The sequence below is a fragment of the Nothoprocta perdicaria genome, unplaced genomic scaffold (assembly GCF_003342845.1).
Source record: "Nothoprocta perdicaria isolate Ctin4 unplaced genomic scaffold, notPer1 scaffold_82, whole genome shotgun sequence".
In the NCBI taxonomy this organism is placed as follows: domain Eukaryota; kingdom Metazoa; phylum Chordata; class Aves; order Tinamiformes; family Tinamidae; genus Nothoprocta; species Nothoprocta perdicaria.
The window spans coordinates 1319151-1343542 of NW_020456110.1; the positions used below are offsets into that span (position 1 = coordinate 1319151).

At 33.5% G+C, this 24392-nt stretch overlaps 1 protein-coding gene across 1 annotated transcript in view; it reads left to right on the forward strand.

Annotated features, from left to right (window-relative positions):
- The first annotated feature begins 4115 nt into the window (after positions 1 to 4115).
- Positions 4116 to 24392, forward strand: part of VPS13A (vacuolar protein sorting 13 homolog A) — an 85855-nt gene continuing 65578 nt past the window's right edge. The window contains exons 1-21 of the mRNA XM_026052005.1: positions 4116 to 4155; positions 4290 to 4332; positions 5309 to 5404; positions 5665 to 5766; positions 6936 to 7045; positions 7421 to 7480; positions 8644 to 8703; positions 8938 to 9018; positions 9457 to 9514; positions 11333 to 11460; positions 11669 to 11775; positions 12483 to 12654; positions 13068 to 13130; positions 16230 to 16365; positions 17073 to 17167; positions 17853 to 17995; positions 18447 to 18648; positions 18739 to 18853; positions 19544 to 19680; positions 22564 to 22696; positions 22939 to 23056. Coding sequence (XP_025907790.1) covers positions 8986 to 9018; positions 9457 to 9514; positions 11333 to 11460; positions 11669 to 11775; positions 12483 to 12654; positions 13068 to 13130; positions 16230 to 16365; positions 17073 to 17167; positions 17853 to 17995; positions 18447 to 18648; positions 18739 to 18853; positions 19544 to 19680; positions 22564 to 22696; positions 22939 to 23056 — 1640 coding nt within the window. The 5' untranslated portion in view covers positions 4116 to 4155; positions 4290 to 4332; positions 5309 to 5404; ... (3 more) ...; positions 8644 to 8703; positions 8938 to 8985. The remainder of the gene's footprint in view (positions 4156 to 4289; positions 4333 to 5308; positions 5405 to 5664; positions 5767 to 6935; positions 7046 to 7420; positions 7481 to 8643; positions 8704 to 8937; positions 9019 to 9456; positions 9515 to 11332; positions 11461 to 11668; positions 11776 to 12482; positions 12655 to 13067; positions 13131 to 16229; positions 16366 to 17072; positions 17168 to 17852; positions 17996 to 18446; positions 18649 to 18738; positions 18854 to 19543; positions 19681 to 22563; positions 22697 to 22938; positions 23057 to 24392) is intronic.

The window sequence follows — 24392 nt, forward strand, 5'->3', positions numbered from 1 at the left end:
CTTCTCTGGACCCTCTCCAGAAGCTCCACGTCCTTCCTATACTGGGGTGCCCAGAACTGCACACAGTACTCCAGGTGTGGCCTCACCAGAGCTGAGTAGAGGGTACTGAGTAGAGAGTACTTTTTGTGAGCTAAAGTACCACAGATGAAGTGATTGGCAAATATTCAAACCCTGGAAGACTTTCAGCTTGTCTCTAGAAGGTATGCTTAACTAGATATAATTAACAGCACAGACACAGGCAGAAAGTGCCTGGCAAGGCAGCAGTTTGTAGAAAGTGATGAAGGGGAATCACAAACTGAACCCAAATTAGTGATGTAATGCTATTGCTAAAAAGCAGAGATTATACTAAAATAGGTGAATAAGAGTGTTGTTAATGGTCAGATATCAACTGAGGTATTTTCGGTTTCTAAAACCTAGCATCTATTCTTTCATAATATTTTCCCACACTTGCCTCCTATTTACCTTTATTTTCAAGGGCAACAACAATGTGGTGAATCCTTAGGATAAAGACCCCAATCCTCCCCTTCTTCACTCTGCTTTGGATTTGCTGACATCCATAGCCAAAAATCAGTTATTTAAGTTAAACCTCTTCTATTTAGTTAACGTATGTATTCACAATGTCTCTGTGAGTGATATCCTTGGTAGTAGATGTTTGGTCATGCACTCAAATTCAAATAGCTGTTTTGAATATATAAAATTAAATTTATAAATCTGTTCATTCCAGAATTTTGACAAATGTTTAATTTTTGTTAAATTAGTGAGAATATCCAGATGTCAGTAAAGCTAATAAGTTGCTTCATGTGTAGCCCAAATAAATCCTAGAGTGTACTACATGTATTTATAAACATTTGACTTTTATTACTGCTTTGGATGTGGGCCTACATGTTTAAAGACAGATATTTATCCAACTGTGTGCGTATACAATTTTCAAAATGGCTTATTTGGGCATGTTTTTTATTCATCAAGCATGATTTTATCCAGGTACGTTTCTGTCTTCAAAACAAGCAGCCCTTCCCCCCAAAACAAAAACAAAACCAAACAACCTAGATGTATTTTGATTTTTTTTTTTGCAATTAAAATCCATTTGCAGTTCTCCAAGAAAGTAAACTTCAGTAGACGTATTATTATCTATAACAGATTTTATTCTCTTATTTCCATGCCTGTGTTTGCAAGGCACCTTATCTATAGCAGAGCACTCTGGCTATAGTGTGATTGCACTTGCAGTTTCATGCAATTGAAACAGGTAAGTATGATAGAATGATTTTTTTTGTTTGTTTGTTTTTTAATGAAGGAGAATATTGACAGGGTGTATTTTGGTATCTCAGATCAGCAGTGCCGATTGAGTGCCAGCTGAGATGTGGTAGCTTTTGAAATAGTTGAGGTTTAATTGCAAGAATGTTAGTGACTGTCCTTGATCACACTATCAAGCATAGAAAAAAACAAAGGTTGTATCAGTGTGCAAAACACAGGGCTTCAGTAGCTTTTTGTGTACTTTGGTGGTCAATTCTGTGTGATCTTACATAGTCAAACTGGGTTTGGAAAGTAGTAAATCAACTAGGTTTATTCACTGTTAGTACATAAACTGATATTTTAGGGAATGTGTTTCAGTAAATCTGTATTAAAACTGCAGTTTTGTTGCTATAGTTAATGCAACAAAGCATTGTTAATGCAATTAAATGCAAGTTAATGTTTAAGTAAAAGTTTTAAATTTATGAATCATAACTGTAATTACAGGCAGAAAAATAGCGATGAATTTTTTCAGTGGCCCTCTTGCCTTTTCCATTCCCAAATCTTTATGTAGAATTGTTGAGACGATCATGTTTGAAACAATGTTGATGCCACCTGTGCATGCCAGCATGATCTGCCCAGCTAATATAAACTATATTTCTCTATTACAAGTCTTTTGCAAGTGCTTGGGATAGCAATCTCTGCTCACTTTGTAGTACTTCACTTCTGGAAGCGTTAGGGCTGTCAAATTACAACTTAAATTACTCTGCCTCACTTGAAATGTGGCACAATCGATGCCTTCAATGAATGGAGGGCAATTTTACTTAGTGCAGGGTAGAAGCCAAAGAAACTGGAGCCAGTTAAATTGCCTAACATGTTATGTAGCCTTAGACTATGCTTATGAACATTTCCCATTGGTCAGCTGACATGCAAAAAATTAACCTGTGGTAACTGGATTATGAGCCTGAATCCTTATTCTTTATATCTAAGAGTTACTTGCCTTTTATTTTTTTTCCCCTCTTCCTCATATAGTGAAACTTTCTTTAATGAGAGCTATAGTAATTTGTGCAGAGAATAAATTTTGAGTGGAATGGACTCCAACAGTGAATAAATACCTTTGCATTGCTTACTAGACTTTTGTTATTGGACAACTGCTGGGAATGCTTTATTTAGTTTTTCCTTTACTAATATTCCTGTCAGTCTAGATGCATTGCTAGATGCATTGTGAAGTTTCAAAGCAATACCATGAACTGATAGCAGCATATTAGAGAAGTGTGCTACTTTAAGCTACTTATAAATTATTGTGATGAATGCTTTAAATCATTCAGAACAGTATGGTACTTTGAGTATCCTAAAATGGGTATTTTACCAGAGCATTTTTTCAAAAGAAATTCAGTAACTTGAGTCAACTSTTTTTAAGGAATGCATTTTTGAGGTTAAAATCCTGTTCCTCAGAACTGTAGGTATTTTTTAACAGTTGTCATATGCCATCATCACTTTGTAACTGCARGAATATATGTATCTTCCTGTTGGAGTTCTTGTCTTCCCAAGGGCCTGCACATTTCTACCGTGAGTCCCTGAAAGAAATTAATTATTTGGTCAATCTCAAGTTCTCAAGTCACGTACCTTTCCAGGGGTGTAGTCTAYGTCTGGTTTTCTGAATCTCATTTATGCCTCTGTTCTACTGTATCAGGTATCTGCTCCATGTGCATGTGTTAGCAGTATGCAAGTAATTTGATGGTAATTGCTGCAGGTGCTCAATCCTTCTCGTAGAATTTACAGAAGCCATTGCTTCTAACTAGGTTCACATTTTTAAGTAATGAGTTAACAGTTTTTCTATAATATCAGGTTTGTGATGTAGATTGTATTGTAAAAACAGCCCTTGAAAATAAAGTAAAATAAACACAGAAAATTGTGTTTGTTGTTGTCTTGACATATCTAACAAATTTACTGTAAGGGTTTCCATGGGCTTTCCACAGGCTTGTAAATGTATGCTAACAGAAAGGCAAGTGTGTGTTTACCAGAGTACGTAGAAACAGATTAAAGTTCAAAACTGCAGAACGATGAAGTCTGAGGTATATGAAATAATGGAACTTTTTAGTCTAATTCACTACTGAGCAGCAATTTAATCATCTGTGTAGGATATTGTATAGGACCCATTTGACTTTTTATGCATCTCACTGGAGTATAGACAAATAATTTAATTATTAGTTTAAGATAATTTAAGGTATTAAGTATATTGTAGAGCTGGCATGAAAGCTAAAGGAACTAATGATGAAGTGTGGCTATTATTATTTTTTTTTCCTAAAAAGTAGCCCTTCACTGCTGTAATGGGTGCTAGCAGTAGGGAGCTACTTAACACTTTTTTTTTTTTTTTTTTTTCCCCCCTGTCAGAGACATATCGACCTTTGACCTTATTCAGATAACTGAGTTGTAGCAGCTGTAACTTGCAAAGATTTTATTTAGAGCTAAACAGTTGCTGTAGATGTGACATTGTAACATAGCTTATAGTCTTTACATAAGCATAGGAAGCGGATGGCTGAAGAAAAAGAAGCAAATTATTAATTTTGGATGCCTTCTCATAAAATACACCAGTCATTTCCAGCCTAACTTTGTGGAATCTCGTTTTCTTCCCCTTTCATGCAAGCTCTGTGGCAAAGTCTCAAACGGCTCATATATGCTGCTGTGTAGCATTTATGAACATTGTATCCTTAATAATCTTTCATGGCATTTTGTGGGTGCCTTTGTGCAGTACTTTATGTGTGGGTATCTTTCACCCTAAAAACTTGGAGAACCAGAGATCAAAGACCTCGGATTTAAAGATATTCAACATGTACCACAACTGACTTGCTAAATTTTAAAGTGTTGGCTTCTTGACTTTCAGGAGCTGTAGCACTGAAGAATCTTGAAATAAAAGAAAATGCACTGGTAAGTGACTAAAAACCAAAGTAGCACCCTTGTAAAAATGGATTATTGGATAACGTACTGGATTGTATTTTCTCTTTTCTGTTCTTATTTTAGAATACACCACCTTTTAAATAATTTTTTTTCTCCTCCCCCAGAGTCAGCTGGATGTACCATTTAAAGTTAAAGCAGGACATATTAGTAAGTTATATCTTTTAATACATGCTTTACACATTAATAAGTTATATTTTATAATATGTATTTTAGTAATGCAAGAATTAATATATACACTTCCTTACTGGTGCCCTTAAGTATCCTGAATAAGTAATTTTTCTAATTGTCTTAATTTGCATATTTTGTACACTTGGAAGTTTGTTTCGTCAAAAACAACTGTTTGAAGATGTTTCTTTCTTAAAGCTAAGACTCTATAAAGTTAAGATGTATGTGAGACTTTAATACTAACAAGAATCCAGCAGAGCAAAGATTAACAGCTGAGCTATACTAGATCTCTTCTGTTTTTATAGCAAAACTTCACAAGTGATGTTGATCCTTCTCTTCACACTTTATCCTTCTTTCTCTTTTTTGCATATATGAAATGTTTTTGCAGTACAAGTTGACCAACTGTTAAAAAGAAAATATTTCTTAAAACACAAAAATAAATCTAAAAACGTTTTGTTTTTCTGAAACCTATTTTGAAAGCATATACTTTTTGTATCTTAGTTTATTAAAACTGTCACTTGTATGAAGAATGAGAGATATGGTCACCTCAGGATCCGCTGCTCCTTGTGCTCACAGACAGACATTTTTTGTGGAGGAGGGTCACAATAATGAATAAAAAACAGTATTTTAAAAATTATCTTTGTAAGGCAGCAGTAACTGTTAAAAAGCAAGAGTGTAGTTCAAGGCAGTGAGAGGAACTGTAAGACTTCCTCTGTTATTGGAAAAAAATGCCCATTGTTCATTTATTTGTATGCTCTGTCAACAAACAGAAAACTCAAATGACTCAGTCCCCTACCTCCAAGATGTGTGTGTGTTTGTTTTTCTGTCTGATATGATACTTTAGTCTAAATTTTTATTGTGAATCCTGTTGTGAACTGTCTTTCTAATCTTTAACCTTTTTGGTTTTTTGATCAACGATTTAACTATATTGCTCAAGCTTTTTCTTTTACATTTGCAGGTCAACTTAACCTACAGATTCCATGGCAGAATCTTTATACTCAACCTGTAGAGGCAGTTCTTGATGGAGTGTATTTGCTTATTGTGCCCACAGCCAGTAAGTTAAACAAAGATTAGTGGGGTTTCAGAAGTGTCTGCAGTTGTTTGGTACTGCTTTCATTAGTTTCATTCCTAGGAGATAGTGTCACCCAATCCAAGTAGGTAAAGGGAAACAGGATATCTTCCAGTAGTTCAAATTTAGTTTCTTTTTTCTGTTTTTAGTAAATTGTGAATTACTTTAGATGAATAAGGGAAACAATATTCCCCACCAAATATGTAAGTTTTTTGTATCTTGTTTTTCTTGCATTGTGTRTTTAGGCATAAAATATGATGCGGAAAAAGAATCCAAACAGCTCTTGGAAGCAAGACAAAGAGAACTGCAAAGGATAGAGGAAGCAAAACAGAAAATAGCTGACCAAGGTAAGAGTGGGAAGAGCTAATAGAAGTGGTGCTGTTTCTTTGTATTTATTTAATATGACTAGGTTTTCTACCTAAATTGCTTCATATTCATGTTTCCTTCTTGATATTTTAAGCCACTCATTACAGAATCAAACTCCCTGTGAGAGGCTGTTAGAACTCTGCAGAAGTGTTTTGACAAGTAGTTGTAAGCTGTTCAGTATTGAATATTTTCAATTGAATATTCAATACTGTTTAGTATTGAGTATTTTTGTGCAGAATATTGTTGTCCTTCAAGTGGAGATCAGAGGATTTGTTGAGATTGAGTCATATATATAAAAATATACGTATGCAGACATATATGTATATGTATTTTTTGTAGGTACATATATGTATATATGTACATATACATTATATATAATGTTTTAAAAAGTTTATATATAATGTCTATGTACACTGTATACTCTATGCATATGTACCATATCTATATATATGAATATGTATATGTATATGTATAGCTATATATTTGTTTATATGGCGTCCTTATTGCAGAAAGGACATCCTGAAAATAAAAAGGTTTGAAGGATGACATGATCTGATATAAATAAGCAAATAAATAGTATTCCAAGAGCCAGGTGTCATACCTTGTCTTAAGTTACCTCTTCTGTGACAAGAAACAACTTATCTTGGCTTACGGCAGCAAAGAACTGTTAAGGCTTACATCATTTAAAAGCTTCTGTTAGTTTATTTGGAATATGTTAAGTCTCATCATCTTAAGTAGAAATTTTGATATTTAAAAACAGTGTACAGACCACCTTGAACATAAATTTGCACAAATAATTCTTTTGAAGAACCTGGTTATTTATACATCAGATAATAAGGCAGAAACACTGAAGAGTGAGAATATAAATGTTACAGAATATACTGAAAGATGCATTTTTACAGGTTTATTCAATTAGTGTATAATACAAAATTTAWATATCTATTAAATGGTGTTATTCTGTGTATGTAAAGTATGTGTAGATGTGAATGATTTGATTCTTGATTTTGGTGTTTCTAGCAACACCTGGTTAGCTGCAGAACTATTATGTTTTTATTTTTTATAAACTAACCCAAGTTTTTGCTTTTAGAATTATTTTCATCTTTAAACCAAGTAGTGTGAGAATAAAATTACTTTTTATTTTTCAACTTAGATAAGGTAAAAGAAGAGAAACAAGACAGTTTTGTTGAAAAATTAGTAACTCAGGTCATCAAAAATCTTCAGGTGAAAATTTCCAACATCCATGTTCGCTATGAAGATGATGTAAGTACTTTTGTATGTTTTCACATACAGTTTTGGATACTATGTAATGTTTTGGATAATATGTAATATTAAAATATGGTCTAGGCTGTTTTTTCATCCTTCTTTGGCTTTCTACATTGAGAGAATCATATTAAAAGTTTGAAAGTTAACTTAAAAACAAAAACAGATAAAAGTGTTTTACCAGAGCATAAAGATTTTTATCTGTCTGAGTTTGGGTACGTAAAGGATATAGCTGCCAGATCTTTGCAAGATATCTAAGTAYGTATGTATGTGTATACGTGTGTGCATGCATATATATTTGTTTACAGCTTTTTATTTTCAAGTCTCAATTTTGAATTTCAGATGACATTTTTGTCATTTTTTTCCTTTTATTAGATCACAAATCAGAATAATCCCTTGTCATTTGGCATTTCACTTCAGAATCTGAGCTTGCAGGTAATGTATATTTTCGCTTAAAAATATTTGTTAGGTCATGTGCATTTGGTGATGGTTTRTAGGCAACTCAGGCTTTTGTATATGGATATTCCTTTCTTGTAATGTACTGTGTATTGAAAGAATACCCATAAGCGCAAAGGTAACTATTTGATTGACCATATCCAACATAAATATTAGTGGTGCTTGCTGTGAAAATGGTGGTGGTGGGGGGGAAGATGGATGTACAAAAAGATAATCCTGCCTGCTGCACTTCCTGGTTGGAAGGACCAGACTCTACTAGAGTACTGATATACAGAATTTGTAAATGGCAGCATTGCCATAAGCTCTGAGAAATGAACTTAATTCTTAATATTTAGAATTCTTAATATTTAGAATATTAATGAGACTGATATCCTGTTTTGTGGTGGAGAGCTCAAATCTTTGACCTGCATTTTCCAGTTTAAGGTAGTAATAGAAGTCTGCAGAATTACTTCATTTTTTTTTCCTAGAAGATTACTAATAAGCGCAATGTATTGGTTCTGCTAAGTTGCTCTGATTCAGTAGCTTCTGTCGTATGGTTAATAATTTTAAAGATCATTATTGTTTTACTCTCTCGAATGAACAAAATTGTCTTACAGACAGTTAGTAGCAGTGAAAGCTTTTTGCCAACTCCTTCATGCAAGTGAAAGTGCTGTTACCATAACGAACAAAACTTTCTTGGTATTCKTACTATTTTACTCCTGAAATGCCTTTCATATCAGCATGGAAAAAATGTGATAACATGAAATATTTTTGTTTTTTTCAAACTAAACTGCTGCTTTCAGATTTGGAAAGAATTCTAGTCACTTGTTTGTCTCTTTACGTAAAATCTGTCTAAAATATTCTGATATAAAAGAACACAGTTTACAATACAGAAAACAGATTTTTACTAAATTTTCTGAATACATGCTAACACTCACTGCAGATATATGTACATTCCAGGGGAAGTGATCTGATAAAGTTCCAATTAAGAAAATAAAGGATTAATCCACTTTAAGAAAGTCTCTTATTATTTCCAGTGGTGTTTAGTTATGATTTTTTTTCTTGTGTGTTTTACTAGCGTATTTCAGGGATGATTCTAAGGTCCAAGCAAAAAGATTGGTATATTATCAAAATCAGAGTAACTTTCCTTAATCTCTTTTCAGACGTCAGATAAGAACTGGAATCCATGTTTACATGATGAAACTGCCAAGCTCTTCTACAAGGTACAATATGAACTGTATGCTAAAGAAAGAGTTATTGCAATACAAGCTACTTACAAATTTAGATTTATTATAAGGAAACTGATATCTAGAAAAATTGTAATATAGGTTGTGAAATAAGAAAGTGTCTAGTCTATGCAGAGTGTTCTGAAAATATTAATTCATCCAGACTGTGAAATTAGAATTATTCTTTCAAAATTTGTAYGTGGATTTATTAATGTTTCATTGTATTTTCAGCTTGTACGACTGGATAATCTTTTTGCATATTGGAATGTGAAATCTGAGATGTTCTATCATGGTGGTTATGAAGAGTCTTTGGTAAGTAAAGCATGTGATAATGTATCTTAGTTTATGTTGTGACATGTTTAGCTTCACATTCAGTTCTACTTCCRTTTATTTCAATGGTTCATGAAACTGTCCAGTTAATAATGACTTTATGAACAAAAACTGTGTATGTAAAAGGCTTTTATATTACTGAAGTAGAACTTGACTGTCTGTTTAACTGTAGGAGTTAAACAAAACATCCTTTGCAAGTTATCAATTATGCAAAAACCACTATCATTCCATTGTTTAGTCATTTAAAAATGATAGTCCTTTAATAAACAGATGTTTTGAATTAAGCTGAATTGTTTTGAACTGCACTATACAAGAAGAATTATCTGAAGCCTATATCAAAATATAAATGTTTTATGTTTTGAAAGTTTATCATGATGCAAATGCAAATACAGCTTGTTTTTGACTTTATTATAYGTGTAGGTTAACTTAAAACAGGGAGTTGCCTGCCGCAATGTAATTCCAGAGGGTTATGATTTTGGTAAGTKGTGTTATTTCATATTTCATTTGTAAATGAATATTTGTATACTTGTATGCTTTACTTCAAATGACTATTGCTGAGAAATTCTAGTAGAGAGTTCAATGGGGTGATTTTTTCCCCTCCAGAAATATCTGTCTGTGCTATTGAATACTGTCCAATATCTGTACTTTTTGTACTTTTTTGTACTTCGAGTTTTGCTTTTTTTTTTTTAAAGTTATGTTTGTTCCATTTAGAATTGCTGGTTGCTGCATTTCATTGTAGAGAAGATAGTGGGGTTTTTTTTTCCCCAAGTGCTTCCCCAAGTGATTTTTTTAGAACTTGTTCAGAATAGCTTTTGAAGAGGCTTATGTCCTCAGTTGTTATAGGTATCATTAAAAAAGGGTGGTATTAGCTTTATAATTTATTTTTCTTTTTATATTTGCTTGAACAGAGGAAACCTTCTATGCATGTCTCTGCAAATCTCAAAAAAAAAAGAAAAAGCAGTTTATTCTGATTCCTTATCTATCATTTTATAGCTCTGACTCTTGTAGAAGAAAGAAAAGTACTATTTTGGATGAAAATAGGCACAAACATCATCTTTTGTGCAGATCTTTGTAAAAGTCCAAAGTAGCTGAAGACAAAACTTTGGGAGTCAGAGTTTATGCTGTTAAAATTTAGCAGTACSACGAGAGATGGAAGCAGATATTTTAAGGATCCTATATGCCTATATTGTGTGCTAAATAAAAAAGTAGGATCTTTCAAAGTGATTTTCTAGGTTGAAGCATGGATAAGCAAGTAGTAATTGCAAAATTTGCTTTTTTTTTGGCTGAACTATGCAATTATGTATGCTAACAAAGAGTGAAAAATGAAATTTAAGAAGCTAACTACAGGGAGAAATTAATGGAAAACAACTATGCCTCCATGTAAGATCTTTGGAACAAAAATTAAACTACATTACTACAAGCAGTACTGGGTTTAAGCTCAGTCAGAGATAAATGGTATCTCATCTGGAAAAAAACTCCTATTTCTACCTGTCTATACATTATGAATATTTATTGTTTAGATTTGTAAGTATTTGTTTTGAAATCAAAGAAATTTTTCATAATAAAAATTCTCATTATTTAGTCACTTACTAAAACAAATAAAAAGTTAAAGCAAACAGAATTCTTGAATGCCTATTGCTGACAAATTGATTGAGAACAGATAAAACACTTCTACTCTAAGTACTCATTTGTACTCATTTTTCCATGTGCTTAGCATAGAATTAATCGTTCTGTGCATACTTGAGTACTCAGTTAAAAACATGGAAAGCCTGGTTTTACAAAACCACTAGCAGGATTAGAATCTACTGAACAGTTGAAAACAGCTGTAGCATAAGACAACAGTAAATTTTTCTTTTTCCTTTTAATTTGTATAATGTGTAATGTTTTTGAAAGTCCACATTAATATGTAAACCTGAAGCATGGAAAAATCCTTATGATAAATTAGATTGTTAATTCAAATATACATTGCTTAATCAATGCTTAATAATGCTTAATTACGCTTAACAGTGAATAGCTTGTATCATAGCAATATAGCTTTAATTTGCTCCAAATTGAAGCATCTGCCTTGTGTTACTGCATATAGAAGTCATGTGGAAATGTCCCACTTGTAATGTGGACAGAATAAAAACGGAAATTGGGTATTAATTGTATTATATTTTAAACTATATTGATCGTGTCTTTGTATCTTTAAGTCTGGCGTTTGTGAATGAATGACCTGGGATAACCTGGTGGCTCATATTGTATGTTATTAATGGTGATCTGAAATAACTGTATTGTACTTTCTTGTGTTTTATAGTATTCCGCCCAATTTCAGCTAAAGCCAAACTCCTTATGAATCCTCGATCAGATGTTGACTTTTCAACACCAAAAATGGATTTAGATGTAAATTTACAGGATATAGCTGTTGAATTCAATAAGCCACAGGTATAAACTACTATACGGTAAAAAAAGTTATTTTTACAAAAAATAACAAAAAATAGACTGAAATGCAAAAGTAAATTTGAGTATTTTCTTTAGTCTTGTTATTTTTTTGTGGGTTATTTTCTCATTAAAGAATTATCTGTATTATACGGTTCTGAATTATACGATTCTCAAAAAGACAGTAACAATCCGTGCTTGGAATTTCTTTCAGTACTTCAGTGTTATGGAGCTCCTTGAGTCTGTTGATATGATGACTCGAAATCTGCCATATAGAAAATACAGACCTGATGTTCCATTGCACAACCATGCTAGGATATGGTAAGAGTCATAAAATAATGAAAATAATTTTTTAGTTGTTCAGTTGAAATAATTTTTTTTTAAGATGTTAGACTTCATCTGTTCCTGAAGTCATGTCCTCTGTATTGTTTTTGTTCTTTTCTTAAGCTGTGAATACTAAAAGGCATTTGAAAGACAAGGAAAAAATATTTGAAAGTTTGCACCTGCTGTCTTAAACTTAAGTCCAATGATCTTTAAATATCTAAACTGTCTTCTGRTGAATGAAATTCCATTGTGTGTGCAGTGTTACAGAACAAAGCTATTATCTAAAAATATATAAATGTTTGAAACATAAATGAAATTTTATTTTTTAATGTTTCCTTGTAAATATGTATCTATCTAGAAAACATTTATCTGCATGTGTGTGTATGTAAATATACATAGTAATATACATATATGTGTTTGTACATGTATCTAAATGTATAGATATGCACACCTGGAATATGCATGCTGGCGTGCACTCTTGTAGCAAATTCAGTACTTTCTAGGTTTGGGAAGCAGCAACATCTCAAATTTGGGTGAAAAAAAAATTCAAACCCTTGATTTCTTCTGTTGACCGGAAGGTGATATTAGACAAGGAGTTTCACTGTGTCACAACTTGAAGCAGTATTTAGCAGTAATCTGTGTGGTTCTAGCAGTCTTTTCAGTATGTGAGCAAAAAAGCATCATTCATTTGTCCTTGCTTTTAGGTGGAAATATGTTATTTATGGCATTCTTGAAGTAAATGTTCAACCGAAGCTCCAGATGTGGTCATGGGAACATATTCGGCACCATAGGAAACAAGTGAAGAACTACAGAGACATGTATAAAACAAAGATAACATCCAAAAAACCCAATGAAGAAATCTTAAGGTTGTTGGAGGTTAGTTTGCTTTTATCAAAGGCTTTCAAAACCTACCTGGATGTCAGCCTGTGCCCATGCCTTCCAACCTCAACCATTCTGTGATTCTGTGAATGTGAAATTTATTCATCTTCCTATTTTCTTTAACATAAGTATTTGTGTATCCTTAAGTCAATACAGATTTATGCTAAAACTTTTCAGTGAGCTGACTTGTACTCTTGGTACCCTTTCTGTGAACTGTCACAATAAAGGATTTTTTTCATTAGTAATTGCGGCGAAGAAAAGCTTAAACAGATGTACTTTTTCTTTTYAGATTTAAGTTTTTGTGTGTGGGCAAACTGGTTTTCATCAAAGGACTTATGGATCTGATCAAATGAAATTTTCAATTTCAAGTGAATGAAATTTTCAAAAAAATATTCTCACTTCTTTCCTAGGAATTTGAAAAGACCTTGGATATTTTTAACATCACCCTAGCGAGGCAACAAGCAGAAGTTGAGGTAAAGTTTCAGCATTTAAGTCATATAAAGAACGTCTGTTAACATAAGATTGTGGATGCTTCAGGATTAAATTATTTTAATTCTAGCCTTTAAATTATAATTTTTAGCCATTTTACTGTCATTGTATCACATGTTATTATAAGGGATAGTTAATTTCAGTCTCCAATCAAACAAAATCTAAGTAGCTTAATAGCCTGTTCTTTTAGATGAAGTGATTGGGGAAAAATTCTTTTTATTTCTGACCAAAAAAAAAAAAAAAAAAAAGAGTCCCACTGTGAAAATGTGGTAAAAGATTATAAAGTAATTCAAGTTGGAAGCAATAGTATCCATATCTGACAATTTTAAGGCTTTTGTATTCCCCTCTACTGCCCTCAAACAGAATATAAAATTAGGTTTTTTTTCTTCTTAGTAACCTTATTATATAGTAGGAACACCTTTGTACGTATGTTAGCCCTGTATTAGTCTTTTCAAATATAACTCCAAATGCAGCAAATGCAAAATAAATTTCAACAGATGACAATAAATCAAGAATACATGGTTTTACAAATAATGCCACTTAATTTAATACTCATTTTTTTCTTAAGTTAGTATACAATTTAGTTCTCAATGAAGTGTTGGAAGGTCTTTCTGTGAAGCTAAATTGACAACTGCATAGACTTTCTGAAATGTTCAAAGTGATTTTTCTCCATTTGTAATTACTGTGCCTAAGAGTTGGCAGCATGTAAAGCTTAAAATCTGAATTTATCTTTTTATTATGAAGTTTAACTAGTCTGTTGGAAATGGATTGTTTAACTGTCTGCTGATCATAGATACATTGTCATAGTCCCTGAAAGAGACATTTCAAAATCTGTTGTGGAGTGCATTAGGTATGATATGAACACAACTGCTGCAGTGATATTTATACTTCTAAAACAAGACTATCTGTAAATAGAAATCCATACATTTATTTTTTTCTTCTGGTTTTCTGTATGTAAACTCACATTTCGATTCTTGTATGAATATTTTTCAACCTCTCACATAATTATGATACATTTGTTGCATTTGGTTGTTTGGCTGAACTGCTGGAGTACCTTTCATGGTCTTTCGGTTTTAGTTCTCATTTAATTTTGACTTATTTTTAGCTTGTGTTGCATAATTATTTGTTTTCTAGGATAAGACAGAGTTAGTAGAGAGTTTTCAGTCTTTATTCCTCTTTTATTTTGTCTTCTGGTTTATGTTTATTCCTCTTTTCTCCAGTGTGACCATGCCATGCTGTTTACAAAAAAATATTTTTGTGCTCTGGGCTCCCCACTACAGGAGGGATGTGGAGAGAGTCCAGCACAGGGCTACCAGGATGATCAGGGGCCTGGAACATCTGCCATATGAGCAAAGGCTGAGAGAGCTGGGCCTGTTCAGCCTGGAGAAGAGGAGGCTGAGGGGGGACCTGATCAGCGTGTATAAATACCTCAAGGGAGGCAGTGAGGAAGAGGTGGCGGCCTCTTGTCAGTGGTGGGCAGCGATAGGACTAGAGGAAACGGCCACAAGCTGAGACAGCAAAGGAAACATTTCTTGACAGTGAGGGTGCCAGAGCCCTGGCAGAGGCTGCCCAGAGAGGTTGTGGAGTCTCCTTCTTTGGAGATCTTTAAAACCTGCTTGGATGCAGCCCTATGCCGTATGCTCTAGGTGACACTGTGTGAGCAGGAGGGTTGGACTAGATGACCTCTGAGGTCCCTTCCAATCTTAAGCATTCTGTGATTCTATGAAGGGCAGTTTAAAAGCAGGTCTTGGTACTGCTTGGAGAAGGCTGCAACTAAATGAATTTTCATTTGATGTTAAGCCCTACATTTGAAAAGTGGGAGAGAATGATCTTTGGAAAGATTTGCTAGCTAACTCTTTGAAATCATTTCTAGATATTAAAAGTCAGTAAATGATGATTCTGAACTCTGTTCTGACTACATGTAGGAGTCAGAACCCATCTGTCTTACTAGTAACAGATAATATCCAAAGGACATTGTAAAAGGTAAATTGCTACCAGCTTAATACCTTGAGTACTGTCTTGTCTACTAGGGCTTTAAAGTGTTTTCACTTTAGGTGTGGTGTGATTGAAATCAGAGAAAAGAAGCTTTCTTTTAAAGTCTTGCACACCACCAGCACACCATGCCAGACAACTTGAGAAATTTTTATGCCTTTTGTCTGTAGAAGACTATAGGCAGGGCTTTCTAAATCAGGAATACAGGGTCAGCTCTTGCTTCTCCCGTTCTTTTAGTCAAAAACAATTCACTCTTAAGTAATCCTTCCTCAGACAATGCTCGTATTCATTTAGACTGTCTAAATGAGAGGGAGGGAGAAGATCAACAGTATTTCTTGAGGATGAACTCCTCATACTGCAGAAACGGTTTCTTTATCCTTTCAAATGTATGGTTCTCCTCTGTTCTATCTGCAGCTTTTTTTGCCTTGGGCTGTGGTAGTAGGTGCAGCCTCAGATGTAATAAGAATCATGCCCTTAGGCAACACTTCCTTATTTCCCAGTTGTCGAAATAATGGATGAGGAAGCAGATGAGTGCTTTACCTATTGTTCTACCTACATGTATCGCATTCAGGAATGGTATTATGTATTATTCAGAGTAAATGCTTTACTATTCTTTACTAGAATAATAACTTCAATTTTATTCCTTTGGACAATTATCTTGAAATTAAAAATACAGAGACCACTTAAATCTGGCCCAAACTACTTATTTAATTGCTTAATTATGTAACTTTAAAGACATTGTTCTAGTGTAGAGCACTACAGCAAGCTGTGCCTTTTTTGTTAGCTAGATCGTAAAAGATCTACAAAGTTTGCCATGATATTATAGAACCTTTTTTTAAAAAAAAAAAAAAAAAAACTTGCCATTTTCATTAATAAAGGTGGCTGATTTTCCTGCAAGCGGAGAACTATTTTGATACTGCACTGTGTATTTCAAAAAATGTTGGAATAAATAAAAGATGATGGATTACTTCATGACTGTAAAATGACATTTTAGAATGCTAGGGCATGTCTTGTGTCTACCTTCTTTGTGTTTGTCTTTGTAGATGCCAAAAATAAATGAATAAAATAATTTGTCTATTTCTTAATTTCAGGCTACTAAGGCTGGACTAAAAATTTACAGACCAGGAGTAAAACAAGATGATGAAAATTCTGGTGGCTGGTTTAGCTGGATATGGGGCTGGTCAGGTGAAAAAAAGGACCAACAGAAACAAGAAGTAAAGGGTTCAAGTATGTACATTCATTTTCTGGAGGGGATATTGTTTTAGATTTTTGAGTTTTCCTATTATTAAAAATTACCTGTTGGAATAATTATTTTTAACAGTGAAAGTTAAGATTTTTACAATATTTGTGCCATTGCGCACAAATTGTGTCTAAAGTTTGTTTTCTTTTAATTCATGATTCTTGCTTCTTCTGCTGCTCAGTAGTTATTAATTGCATGTCACAAAATTCAATTTACATATAATTCTTTCTGTAATTCTGTCTCAATTGTCTCTAGATTGAATTTCTGCTTTTTCAATTTTACATTTATTTGAATAGTGTGCTGAGTGTATAGATTAGCAGAAAGCACTCGATGGAAGTGAACTATTTTGCTTTCATTCATTTATAATTGGTTATTTTATGTGGTGTAAAACAGTGCAACCCTTTCAGGTGAGTATCAGGCACCTAGTAAAGGCTCTGGAATTCAGTAGGCAAATATAAAAGGTTGAAATTATTGTTAACAAGCTAGAAATGGCTTCAGAAAAAGAATATAACCTATTAAAAAAACAAAGGGGCCTTACTAGTTAAAACTTTGTTATAAAACTTTTTTTTCTTTTTTGCTTGTGCTAACTTAGGAAGAAATGTTGACAGTATCTGCTGTAAGTCGTAGAGCAATGTGCTGATTTTTGCATTTTTCAAATGTACATGTCGTGTTTAATTAACTTACAATCTGGCAGGTCTTGAAGAGCTAATGACACTTGAAGAAAAGGCTAAACTTTATGCAGCAATTGGATATAGTGAAACAGCCGTGGATCCAACACTTCCAAAATCAGTAAGTTGTAATTGACTATGCTAACAAACAAGATGTATTTTTATACTACAAGACAAAATCTAAAGATGACAGGAAATAATTTTTAAAGTTCAAACTCTGTAAGCCTTGCCTTTGTCTTTTTGAATAATGCTGTGGCACTTCTTAATTGACGTATGACCTGCTGTTTTTGCACAGAAGAGCAGCCTCAGCTGATTATTGTCATATTGGAGTTTCAGTTTCAGTATGAATTCTTTGAAAAAAAAGTTCTAAATGAAATTTTGGTTATTCAAGGTAGAGTAAAATAATTTAGACAGTACTGTTTTTTATTTTAAATTTGAAATATAGATGAGCAATATGGAGAGGGACTAGGGGAGAGGAACTTCTTTGACCCATTCAGAAAATGGTCTGATAAGTCGTTTTTATGTGAGATACCTTGCACAGTGCAATGAACTGCCCTTCCTACTCTATGCCCTTTGTCTTAAAATATGGAGTAAAGGCATTTACATAAATTTACATGTTTGGAATAGTTGTCTACTCTATTGTTCTATCCCTCCTTCTTAACAGATGTTTGGAAATAGCTTTTCCAAGACCTATGATACAAGATATTTGTAGCACTATAATGAAAGATTCAAAACAATTGTAGTTTTCATCTCTTCATAAAATGACTTGAAATTCACTATCATTGTTATTTTTCCTGTCTATCTAGTATGAAGCCATGAAGTTATCTGTGAAGCTATTAAGCATGTCTATATCAATAAGAGAAAATGAGCAAACCCCTGAGCTGGTAAAATTTGCATTAATTGATTTGAGTACAGTGTTTACTCAGCGACCAGGTGCACAAGCAATAAGGTAAGCTTAATCAGCTGTCTGCTCCGCTTGAAATGTGCTGCTGTTGTGGTATTTCTTTTACTTCTTTGCACAGGAATCTTTCCTGTCTTTGCTGCATGTCTGTTTTCCATAATAGAACACCTTTGCCACCTAATTGTTGAGTATGTTCTACAGCATTTCTATTTGAGTCTCCTTTTCCTATCCTAACACCCATTTTTATGAGGTGAGGACAATATGAGGAGAATAAGTTGAATGTTCCTCCTGATTCAGCTAAAGGTGGCTGATAGATGCAAAACTTTATGAAATAGGAAATAGGTCATGTTCCCTGATAGGCAGGACCATAATTATTTTGCTTTTGACTGGTTGCTTATCTTGATTATAATGGAATTTCATGAAATATCATATCATTGTCATGACATATCAAACAAGATATTCAAATATAATTTCTATGTTTTGTGACCCTTCTGTGCAGATTTGAAACAAAAATAAGTTCACTTGAAGTTACAGGCATGTCCCAAGAAAAATGTACACCCTGTCTGCTATCTTCTCGTACAGTCTATTCAGACAATAGTACCTCACTCTTGAGCATAATGTTTGAGACCAATCCTTTGGATGAAAAAGCAGACCAGAGGCTTAGAATAGAATCTCAACCATTGGAAATAATATATGATGCAGTAAGTAAATATTTGAATAAATTCTAACTTTTGTACAAATATTAGGTAATGATAAGCATGTCATTTAAGATTATTCATTTATTTTAACAGAGGACAGTAAATAATTTGGTGGATTTCTTCAGGCCTCCAAAAGATGTACATTTAGAGCAGTTGACATCGGCAACTCTAATGAAGCTTGAAGAGTTTCGTGAGAAAACATCAACAGGCAAGTGCTGTTCTTCTGGCTTCTGATGCATTTTTAATTCTAGGAATATTAAGTTACTTGACATCCTTCTCTACAGGAGCCAAGTGGTAGTTTACTAAAAGAAAACCTCAATAGTTGAATTCTTTTGATATTATTGGGATTGGACAATTTTCTGTCTGTATCTTCATAGAGTTTTAAAGTTGAAAAAGGTATGCATGCTATTCTGAGATATTCTTTCAGAAATTATGCAGTTGAACATGCTTTACTTTCAGCATTTCTGKTTTTTGTTCTGAATAATGTTAATTGGATCATACTCTTTAGGAGCTGATAACTGAGATACTCCTCCTCTGAACCTCCTAAATCCTTTTCAGATTTGTTGTTTTTCAGGACACTGTGCCTTTTTTAGTTGTTTTCCACATTCTTTATTCCTCAGTGAGTGTTCTGTCTTTATCTGTCTTTATCTATCTGTGCACACCATACCCAGTACAGGAAACAGTGAGAGCTGTATTGAGCTCTCTATAGGTTATGATACTTAAATTTAATCTTCACATCGAAATGCTTCATCTTCAGATGCTAATAATCTTCCTGAAACAAAGTTAGTTATCTATTTCTATTATAACTTCTTATTTTGTAGCTTCTATGCATTATTACATGTAGCGTGTAGATTCTACATGTTACATACATTTATACTTATTGGTTTTATTATTTCAGGTTTGTTATACGTTATTGAAACACAGAAAGTTCTTGACCTCAAAATTGACCTAATGGCTTCATACATCATTGTTCCACAAAAAGGATTCTATGACTGTACATCAAACATACTGCTTCTGGATCTTGGTAGTCTTAAGGTATATATGTACATAACAGAGTAACTTAATAGATTTTTTTTTTTTTTAACTTCCAGTTTGTTGAATTTGTATTTTTTGTAACTGGCAAAGTAAATATTCCTCTTTCAGTTTATTTGCTAGGTTTTTATTTTACATTGCTTTCTGGTCAAGACTAAATTTAATGAACAGCTGTAAACAGATTTGTTCAACTGAAAAAAAAATTAGAAAATGATGCTCCCCTAACGAAAATGACTGTAGAAATTTTGAATTGTTATGTGAAAAGGCCTTTACATTTTTTTTTTATTTTAGGGTATATATCAGTAAAGGTTTTCGTTACACACCTTCCTACATATTTACATATGTACATGGTTAAATGGTCTTATTTTTAGTATTACTCCTGTTACTGTCTTTCTCATTCAATTTTCTTTGAATTAGTTTAAAAAATAACGTGGTAAAAATTGGAGACATTTTGATCTGCATTTTTAAGACATTTGATCTAAAAAAAAAAAAAGTCAGATAGATTAGTAGTGCATTTAGAATCACAGAATCACAGAATGGTTAAGATTGAAAGAATGATATGCTAGCACTAGAAAAACTTGGCAAATACTGTTCCTGAGTGCAGTTGGCAGTCTTAGCCATAGATAGACTTGTGTCCTTCCAGGACAATTCCTTCACTTGCATGTTGGAAAATTAAATCTTGTTATCAGTACTCTGCCTAATCTGTTGCCAAATAATGTCAGTTGCAACTTTCACACAAACAGACAGTAATGCTCTTTTTAACTCTGCTTTTCAGAGAAAAATACTGCTTTCTGGCCTTTTAGGAGGAAAGAGCTTTTGGGAGTAGTGGATGGTAGTTACTTGAAACAAGAAGAAACCTTTACATTAAAATGAAGTTGTAGGAAAGGGGAGCTTTTGATGAATCTGTAATTATTTCTATGTAGAACTTAAAGTTATTGCATCTGGCAGAAAATCTGCTTTCTACATTGTTTTTCTTACCATAAGTTATGGAGATTGATGCTGAGGGTATAAAAATCGAAATGCTTTTACTCATTCATGTTTGGGCTCCCCAGTACAAGACGGATCTGGAGCTTCTAGAGAGGGTCCAGCGGAGGGCAGCAAAGATGATTAAGGGACTGGAGCACCTGTCTTATGAGGAAAGACTGAGTGAGTTGGGCCTGTTTAGCCTGGAGAAGAGAAGGTTGCCAGGGAATCTGGTCAAATCTGCCAAATTTGTACAGAGGGAATCTGTACAAATACCTGAGGGGAGAATATAGGGAGGATGGGTCCAAACTCTCTTTTGATGGTGATCAGTGACAGCACAAGGGGCAATGGGTATAAGTTAAAAGAGATGAAGTTGCATCTGCATGTGAGGAAGGACTTGTTCCTTGGGAGGGTGCCAGAGCCCTGGCACAGGCTGCCCAGGGAGGTTGTGGAGTCTCCTTTTCTGGAGATCTTCCCAACCCGCCAGGATGTCACCCTGTGCCCTGTGCTCTGAGTTTCCCTGCTGGAGCAGGAGAGTTAGACTAGATGACTTCTAGAGGTCCCTTCAAACCTCAATCATTCTGTGATTCTGTGAGTTCTACCTACTAGTCTTTTTCTTACTTATTTTGTTATTAATTTTTAATGTTAAACCAGAAACATGCCACCTTCTTTCACTCTACCGATAGATTACTATCAAAATACTAATAGAATAAGGCTTCAAAATCAAACTCCAGTAAATTTATATTTCAGCATTTTTTCCAAAATGGGAGAATCATTTATGTAGTGGATATGACAGCTGTGGGTTTGGTTTCTATCCTTTAACAGAAATTAGAAAGTAAGATGAAGGAAGCCAGGTAGTAGCAGAGGAGGAAAGTTAGTTAGRTGCTTAGAACAATTCAGTATTCAGTTTGAGTGATAAATGCTTAAATAAGATGTAGAACATTCATTGAATGAGTATATTTAATAGAAAACAAACAGTTCCCTTGCCACAGTTATAAAGGATATGAGGTCAAGTCTTGTGGGGGGAAAATAGCAGCTGTAATTAAAACTGCATTTCAAGCCATATACATAAATGGACTTAATTAAGGTTGCACGAGCAGTACTAATTTGATAATTCTGAACTTTTTTAATCTCAGACTTTTCAGACTAAGTTGTATTTTTAATGTTGAGCCTCAGTGAAGAAAAGAATCCTTTGTCATGGACATCAATACTTAATCCTATTTCACTACTATGAACCTTTTCATTGAATATTATCCAAATATGTATGATAATTTAATATTATGACAAAAGTAAATAYAGGTGGTAAGATTACTAGAAGTTGAAAGATGAGGACAGCCAGATTTGAACAGAGATGAATAGCAGAGACAGCACCTATAAATGTGTGATATCAAAGAACTGGTATTGGTAAAATACTGAAGGACTGACTGATTAATTAAAGGCCTGACTGGAAACCCTACTGAAAAGTCCAAAGCTCCTTTGCACTTTTCCTTCTGAGTTTGATTTATATGTGACAGGATAATGCCATAACTAAATTTAGCAGGATTCAAAATTAGATTTCATGTTTCTGGAATGACTAACAGTGTTATTTTTATATTTAGTAATACATAGTGGTGCAAATGCTTATGATACTTGCAATGCTTATAAAGCGTTTGAGGAAATTAGAATAAGTTTACTTTGTATAAATTATATAAAATTCCATAGTTTTTCATTCATTATTGTTTTTATTTCTTTCTGATGAAGCTTAATATTCCCCATTCCTTCTTTGGATGGAGGCTGCTTGTGTTTTTGCTCTGATATTTCTTAAGAATCTGTGCCCTATTACTGAGAAAGTATATTAAGTTTTAGTCTTTAGTACAGTTGAATATTTGTAGAATTAGTGCTTAAATATTTTAGGATTAACTTCCTCTTTCTATTTTTTTTAAGATGAAAAGTAAAAGTCGTTCTGACTTATCTAAACTTAAAATAGGACAAAGCAGTATTGAAGATATAATGTCAAGAGCTTATGACAGTTTTGACATCCAGCTTAGCAGCATACAGTTGCTGTACAGCAAACACGGTAAGTATCAATGAAGAAAATCTTTCCTTGTATGTGATTAAAAATCATAAGGTATGTATTTTATACTCAGTTCTGTAAATATCATGAAAGTTTTTTCAGGCATAGCTTCAACATTGTTGCTATAGATGCTAGCATTAGATTTTGCTAATGTAAAGAAATTCACACTGTATAACTACATATTATATAAAGACCCCAGGATGACCTGTTTGATCATACACACAAGTTTTCTGTTTCTGTTCTAGATGAAAACTGGCAAGAGGCACGTAAGCTGAAACACTCATCGCAGCATATCTTGCAGCCATTGGATGTAAAAGTGGAATTTAGCAGGGCTATGGTTGTCACAGATACAAGAATGCCCAAGTACATATTTTTTTCTGTTTTGAAATTTTACAGTAAATAGCTTTCTAGAAAAGAAATAAAATATAATTAGATACTTGATTTTCCGTAGCAGTGGTTGCTTAAACACTATTTGCTTAAATGTTGTTTGAGTGTTGAAGTAATGTGAACTAGCACATTAATGTTTTATGATACTATTTGATTATTACTTCATTAATATGACTCACGTTATTATACTACAACAAAGCAGCATTTGTTTATTTCACTCTTCGACTGATACAAATTAACAAATTTTATCTGTGTATTTTAGGAAATTAATAGCATATAAGTAATTATTTTTAGAAAGTTATTTTATAATATTTGTAACAATCAGCAAAATATTCTGTTTATAAAATAAAGGAATTGTAAAGTATCCAAAAATTACTTGGAAATAGAATTTAAATAGTATATAACGCCAGTGTTGCATAATGTGACTGCAGATTAGTGATTGTGTGGTGAAATGGTGCCACCTTCTGGACAGTAAGCTAAATTCTGCTTTTTGGTGCAGAATAAGCAGCTTTGTTCTTTTTCTACTGAGAATTTTTTTCTTCTCTGTTTTATAGAAAGGATAAGGTAAAAGAAATAAAAGACAGATTCCTGAGAATATTCTTTAGAAAGTCCAGGAATGGAAAGTGAACATTTATTTCTGTGGTCACATAAGTGAATGTTGCTTTAATGTAATCATCATTTCTCCAAATTAAGCCAGCATATTAGCTAGATTAAGCAGGAAGTGTCTGTTCTTAATGAGAATGCCTACTGCAGTAGGACTGCACCACTGCTACCGGGAGTGCTTCTCCTTTTGGTGGCATTTATCTCTCTCTACAGTATTTCTCATCTGTTTGTAGGAATTTCTTTCTCTAGTGGATATTACTTTTGTATTCCATGTTCTTAGTAAAGCCAGTTGACAAATAAATGATATTTATGTCTGTCCAGATTCATGGGAAAAAAAAAAAGTAGTAGCCTTTCTTGGAGAGTGACCCCATGACTGCTGCCTCTTTCTGGGTACCTGGACTGTGTAGTTGTTACAGAATGACATAGAGAGTGGCTTGGTACTGCATAAGCATGTTCTGTAGTGAATTACAGATCATAATTAATGTTTAAACTTCACTGAGAAACCAGCAAGTATCCATTTCAAATCTAGTATGTTGATTCTGTGATTCAGCAACAATTGAACTTGTTTGTTTTGTACCTGCTTCAGTATCCCAATGGTTTGAGAAGTAATTTGCAGGCCATTTCTAGAAATTTAGTCTTGAAATGACAGGGAGAGCAACTGTCTGTCTGAAGGTGAAGACAGACAGTCTGAACAAAAATGTAATGTGCT